A 7,077-nucleotide genomic window follows, 5' to 3' on the forward strand; every position below is an offset into this window, starting at 1 on the left:
TGGCACCACAAAATATGGTAGATTTACCTATAAATTGAGCTATAGAATCTCTACCCTACCTTATGTTAAGTGCTACAACAACAATTGATCCTTAAGCTAGAACTAATATCAAACCGTATTGTAAAGATAGTAGAAAAGGGAAAATGTAGACATGAAGAAAGATAGAGTGTGTGAGTATGCGGGAGAGAGAAAGAAATGAGCACCTATCCAATCTTACCAAAATTGATATTTGCAAAAGACAATAGCAAGAGTTACTATTTACATGAAGGTATACCAAAAAAACAATAGAAATGAGGAAACACAGAGAGAAAGAGAGAGGGAGAGAGAGATGAGCACTTATGCAATGTCACCCAAAATGATATCTGTAATAAAACAATAACAAGGGTCAGAACTAACATTATGTTGTATTGAAAAGATGTTAGCAAAAAAGAGAGAGAGAGAGATTAACACCTTTGCCTCTTGCTCCAAATAAACTTTGCAAGAAAACAATAATTAGAACCAACATCAAATTCTATTGAAAACACAACAACAAAGAGAGAGAGAGAGAGAGAGAGAGAGAGAGAGAGAGAGAGAGAGAGATGAGCACCTTTGTCTCCTGCCCCAAACAACCTCTGTTGTCTTGAGAGAGAGAGAGAGAGAGAGAGAGAGAGAGAGATGAGCACCTCTGTCTTCTGCCCCAAACAACCTCTGCAATAAAACAACAATAACAGTAAGAAATGACATCAAACCCTATTGAAAAAATAGCAAATAAGAGAAAATGCAAAGAGAGATGGGCACCTATGCTTTGCCCAAAATCTGGAGTTGCATGGAGAAGAAAGTGCAGAGGTAAGCAGAACACTCAAAACCCTAATTACTCTCAACATGGAGCTTCAATGGAGACGAAAATTCATGAGTATAGAGAAGAGAGGGAAAGTGGTATGTTTCTCAACTTTTGGGTCAAACTGATTTCATGAGAGGAAAAAAAACCGAAATTGAAAATGCTCTAAAAAAGGGGGGAAAATACGAGATGAGAGAAACTCAAGTTTAATGTACTATTCATTCTCCCTTTTTTAAAATCCCCCACTACCCCTTTTTTAATAGAAAACCCAAGATTTAGAGAGAGAAGATTCACCCTCCATGGATGTCAACATCTAGTCTTTCTATTGGACAATCCAAAAGGCCCACATCTTAAACTATATTATTTTTAAGGGCCTATTTGTGAGTTCATTTTTTTTCCTAATGTGATCACCATATGATTGTATGTATCACATATTTATGTGACAAGGGCAATGGATATATATGCAATAGATTATTTGCATTATTGCAAATACAAATTGGCTCTATGGTGGACTTGCAGAGTTCTTACAAAAGCTTTGGCTTATCCAAATCACAGCTTGTAGGATTTTCCACTAATGGATGCAATGTAATGGTTGGGTAAGAAAATGTTCTAGTTAGTCAATTTGCCAAAGATGTGCCACATTTAGTTGGGGTACATTATATAGCTCTTTGTTTAGAAAGTTATATATGCACTCTATGCGAGGTTTACTGACTTAAGGTTGTTTGAGGCTGCAAATATATTTAGTCCAAAGGATTATCCACATGATATTCATGGATGTATTACAATGGATGCAATATGGATCAATGTCTTACTGGAAAAGTTTGGGACCCTTGTTGATGTTGATGGATGTAAGCTTGAGTATGGAAACTTCATGGTAAAGCTAAAAAGGACATGCTCGAGTCAAAGTATGCATGCTACTTAGCAATTTTGTGGCCATGATATTGAGTTTAATCAAGTCTTTGGGGAGATAAAAAAGTTATGGTGTGCATGCTTAGTAATTGTTGCAAGCATGGTTGTTTATGAGAGAGGGTTTTCTAAAATGAATCACACCAAGTCCAATGCTTGCAATAGATTGTCATAATTAGAGACCTTAAATCAGCTCATGTTCTTTTCATACAATGGTGCTAAAGATCCTACAGATGTTGATTGGGATGCCATCTATGCCATGTGGGATGGATTGAAAGCTCATCGCAACGTTGATGTGATAGCGATAGAGTTGATGTAAAGAAGGATGAGTAAAGGTGTGCTTTGACTATACTCCTATTTGATTTGAGATCATGGATGATTATAGAGCTATCTTGTTTCCTTTCTAAACCACCTCTCTTGATTGAGCATAATCTTCACCATGACATTACAAATTTTATTAGGCGATATCATTATACTTATATTTGTTCATGCTTAAAATAATTGGTTATTTGTAGTCTATTAGATTTATGTTTGTTCATGCTTAAAATAATTGGTTATTTGTTATACTAAATTTTGAATAGTCTATTGTATCATTTGTGTTACAATTTCGTGGATACTAATGAATAAGAAAAAGTGGTAAAATGGCTTATGCAGATAATACAATGTTTATACATTTTTTCTCATGCGATGTTTTAAAAAAAACTAGGAAGGCAAATTTTAAAATATGTATCAAGTGGAAGGGCAAAATTTTCGAAAAGCCCTTCCATAAGAAAGGCACTTCTTGAGGAGCCCTTCACTAGAAAAAACCTAGGGTACGTTAAAAAACGAACACTGGTTATGACGTGGATACAGATTACGGAGGCATGATATCCTAGGGACTAGAGGGGAGGCCTGATAAAGACATACATGTTCTAACTCCCTCCAATGGAACTTCAACTCGAGAACTGAACACTGTCGAATGGAGGTGGCTGTAAATCGCGACATTCCAGCCTTTCACCTTTCTTCAGTTAACTGAACCGTGTCGCATTGAAGCGGCCGTAAACCACGCGATATATCAATAATCAGCCTTTGAGCTTTCTTCCGTGATAAACCAGGCTAAAACTAATGCTTCAATTGAAGCGGCCGTAAACCACGCGATATATCAGTAATCAGCCTTTGAGCTTTTTTCCGTGATAAACTATTCTAAAACTAATGCTTCGATTTCCTTGCCATGCACGTTATGACGAAAATTGGTGGCATGCATTATGCATGTACTCCTGAGTCCTTACCCGTAGCAGCATTAAATATGGAAAAGAAGGGTTTGATTCGTATTTTGGCTTCTGTGAAAGACAGCTTTTATCAAATTATCAGAGTTTTGAGAGTCGCGACTCGCAACTCGCGCGGATAGAAAATGCTATGCAAGGACGTGAAAGTCTCGAATCTCGATTGAGTTGAATACAGTGGAAAAGCTGAGTCAATGGCAGGGGGGGATGCTGCTTGTCTGAAAAAGTCGTTGCTCAATATCCGACAACGGAGCCTGGAGGGCTTCCCAAGCTCTCACACACACCCACACCCACACGTGCCACACCCACCCTCTGATCTCTCTCTCTCTCTCTCTCAGTTTCGGTTAAAGAACAACGAAAACAGCGACGCCGAGTGATAGGTAGCTTATTTTCCCTGTTTCCAGTCAGGAGCTGCGGCATTCGTGTTAAGATAGTATGCAGATCCTCCTGGTCATACTACAGGCCGCATGGCTCCTTCTAAGCTGTATGCGTTTAGCTCGAGATATTCACATTGTAGTTGCAACTAGCGCTGGTGATCATCAATTAGGGTTTGCTAGTGGCAGTAGCCTTGCCCTCATCAACGGCCCAGCCGATGGCTCGCGTACCATCCCACCCATTCTCGCCTCTCGCGTCAGCCCGCTTGACCCGGAGTCCGCCACGATCATAGAAGCTAGCCTGCAAGCGGGCCTGAGTTTAGCACCTTTCTGCGTCCAAGCCGCATTCATTTGTAGCAACAAGGATGTGGACTTCGTCCCCCTGCAGCTATCTCGTTTATCTACCTACAACTTCCCTCCAAGTTTAGATACTTCTCTGGAGGAAGCTGTTGTGAGTGGTCTCTTCTTCGGAGAAAGCAGCTTAGCTCCAGGGAAGAGGGTCCAGATAGCGGCTACTGCGGCAAGGACTATGGCGGGTAATATTGGCACACACAGAGCATTCCTGCCTCCGGTGCTGGTAGAAGCTCTGCGGCCTTTGTTCTGCGTGGAGAGGATGGCGCAGCTCCTGAGCCAGTTCGGGTTCTCGGTGGGATCCGGCATGGCCAGGAGCATGGAAGAAACCTTGAGGGTTTGCGGGGCCTCGCCCGCAGAGGGCGAGATGAAGGCGTGCGTGTCGTCCCTCGAAGAGATGGCCGACTTCGCGGCCTCTGTGTCGCGCAGCTCAGACCTCGAGATACTGGCAAGCGGAGAAGAACTTTACTCCACGGCGCCTCATGCCCTACTGTATGATCAGGCCGTCACCATTAAAAAACTCCAAGAGATCCGCGCTCCTGTTGTCGCCTGCCACAGTGCTATGTTTCCTTACCAAGTTTTCTATTGCCATTGCTTGAAAGGCAGCAAGGTATTCAAGGTGGACTTGACCATACACAACACCAGCTCAAATGTTGGTGACACCATCTCCGGCAAAAGCTTGACTGCCTCTGCTTCTTGCCACAATTTTCATGCCCTACACATCGATTTCAAAGACAGTCCGGTTCTCAGAATTTTGGAGGGCCTCTCGGGTAAGTTCATCTGCCATTGGAATTTCGGAGACAGCATCGTCTGGGTTCCCCGGGCTGACAGCCAACCTTGGTTGTAGAATTATGCATTCTGCGCGCACACATAGAGAGAGAGAGAGATTTTTCTACTTGTAAACCTGCCTTTGATGTAATCTGCAAAATCTCGGATTACAAATAAAATAGTTGTTAAGTCTTAATTCAAAATTTCATGCTTCGTATTGTTGCATGAATGAACATAATGTTTTCCTTTCTAAAACCCTCGCAAAAACTGGGGGGAGTGTGATTTCTAATCATACTCAGTCCTTTCTATATTTTAGCTAATAGTTTTGAAATTTTAGTATACATATTCATCGACACTTTGTTTGGATAAAACGAAAAGAAAATTGTCATTTTGAGTTATAAACTAATATATAAAAAATCGGCTAGATATGGAGTTATATCATAATTAACTAGTGTTCTGCACACCCCTTTGCAGCAACCATGAAGCGGCAAGCAAAACTTCACTCAATAATCAATTTTGCTCCTTTCTATCTCCTCTTTTCCTTCTCTATTTCTAATTTATTTCTTCTCTCTTTCTCCTTGATTCTGTCTAATTTTTTTCTCTTTGCTTTTTATTTTAGTTTATTTTCTCTCATCTACTTTCTTTCTCTCTATCAGTCTCTCTTTTTTTCATCGCATCTAAGGTAAAACTAAAAGTAATTTATAAAATTTATAACATAAAATGTCAAACATACATATAATTTCTTTTATGCATTAAACTTATAAAATTTCATCTATACAAGTTTGTACTAATTGGACCTCACAAAGTTTGAAGTTCAGGTCAAACTTTCCTTTCTCTTTTGTCTCTCTCGTCTTTCTCTCTTTTCTCTCTCTTCTCACCTCCCCCTCTTAATTTTTTTCCTCTCTTTCTCTCTCTCTCTCTCACTTACTTTTTATTTTTTTTCTGCTCTTATCCCTCTCTCTCAAAATTTTCACTTTTCTCTATCTCCCTTGATTTTTTTTCTTTTCTCTCTTTCCATATTTTCCCCTCTCTCTCTTTCTCAAGTCTTTTCTCTTGCTCTCTTTTCTCACCTCTCTTTTATTCCATTGTCTCTTTCTATTTTATTTCTTCACTTCTCTTTCACCTCTTGTCTCTCCTATCTTTTTTCTCTCTTTGCTCTCCTTTTTCTTCCTTCTCTTTTCCCTCCCCCCTCTCTCTTTCCTCTTTTTCTTTGTCTTTCTCTGACCTCTTTTTTTCTCTCTCCTACTTTTTAAAGCTCTCTTTGCTCTCTTATTCTCCCTCCATTTTTCTCTTTCCTCTCTTCTCCCCTATCTCTTCCTATTTTCTCTCTCTCAAATTATATCCTCTCTCTCTTAAGTAAAAACTATGTCAAAAATATTTAATTTAAAAAGGACTTTTCCCTTTCCCCTTCCCCTTCCCCTTTCCCCCCTCTCTCCCTCTTTTCCTCTTTCTTCTTCATTTTCTTCATTTTTTCTTCTCTCTCTCTTTCTCTCTCTCTGTCCCTCTCCTTTTTTCTCACTCTCTCCTTGCCTTTCTTCTCTCTCTCTCTCTCTCTCTCTCCTCTTTTCTTCTCCTCCCTCTACTCTCTTTTCCTTGTCTCTCCCTCTTCTTTTTTCTCAATTTCTTCTTTTTTTCTTCTCTTTATTATCTCTCTTAAATTTTTCGTCTCTCTTTTAAATTTTTAAATTTTTTTTTCATTTTTTCTCTCTCCCCCCTTTTCTTCTCTTCTCTCTTTTTATGCTCTCTATCCCCTCTTTATTATTATTATTATTATTATTATCTTCTCTCTCTTTTAAAATTTATCTTTTCTCTCTCTCTCTCTCTGTTTTAGTTAGACAACTCTTTAATTTAAGCTTCTTTCTATTTTTTCTTTTAATTAAATATGTTAAAAAATTTTAAATTAAATTTTTTTTGACATAATTTAACACATACTTTTTATAATTTTTAATTTTAATTGAATATTTTAAAAGTTTTAATTTAACAATTTTTGACATAGTTTTTCACATACTTTGAGAGAGAGAGAGAGAGAGAGAGAGAGAGAGAGAGAGAGAGAGAGAGATTTAAAAAGGGGAGAAAGGGACATTTGTAAAAAGTTTGATTTAATTGAGAGAGAGAGAGAGAGAGAGAGAGAGAGAGAGAGAGAGAGAGAGTCTATACGTGAGATTAAAGAGGGAACGATGTTTATTTAAAAGGGGATAGGGGAAGAGAGATGGAGAGATTACACGTGAGAGAGAAGGGGTTTTAATAAAAAAATGGGAGGTTTACAAAGGGAAGTAGGTTCGGAAAGCCCTCTAGAGGTTCATGGCTTTCCAAACTTACAACCAAAATAATATAGTAGTATAATTCTCTTTTGAATTTTATCTTTTCTCTCTCTATAATTCTCTCTTTGGGTTTATGTTCACTCTCTTATTCTTCTCTTCTCTCTCTCTCTTTCTTATTCCCCTCTTCACTCTTTTTCATCTCTCTTCCTCTCCTATTTTTTTATTTTTCTCTTCTCTCTCTTTTCATATTCTCTCTTTTTTTCTTTTTGTTCTCTCACTCACTCACTCACTTTCTCACTCTCTCACTCACACACTCTCTCTCTGTCGTACTTAAAGTA

At 38.7% G+C, this 7,077-nt stretch overlaps 1 protein-coding gene across 1 annotated transcript; it reads left to right on the forward strand.

Moving 5' to 3' along the window:
• Positions 1–3,314: 3,314 nt before the first annotated feature.
• Positions 3,315–4,701, forward strand: LOC148018660 (BURP domain-containing protein 6-like). Its single transcript, XM_087701174.1, has one exon. It carries the CDS (start codon positions 3,421–3,423, stop codon positions 4,555–4,557), a length of 1,137 nt encoding a protein of 378 aa, XP_087557300.1. The 5' UTR covers positions 3,315–3,420; the 3' UTR covers positions 4,558–4,701.
• The last annotated feature ends 2,376 nt before the right edge of the window (positions 4,702–7,077 follow it).

The sequence above is a fragment of the Lygodium microphyllum genome, chromosome 20 (assembly GCF_053477565.2).
Source record: "Lygodium microphyllum isolate KBCC chromosome 20, Lygodium_microphyllum_v1.1.10, whole genome shotgun sequence".
Taxonomy (NCBI): Eukaryota; Viridiplantae; Streptophyta; class Polypodiopsida; order Schizaeales; family Lygodiaceae; genus Lygodium; species Lygodium microphyllum.

What these genes read in the sequence shown, in the direction of transcription:
- LOC148018660 (XM_087701174.1), top strand. Translation starts at nt 3,421, where the DNA reads ATGCAGATCCTCCTGGTCATACTACAGGCCGCATGGCTCCTTCTAAGC.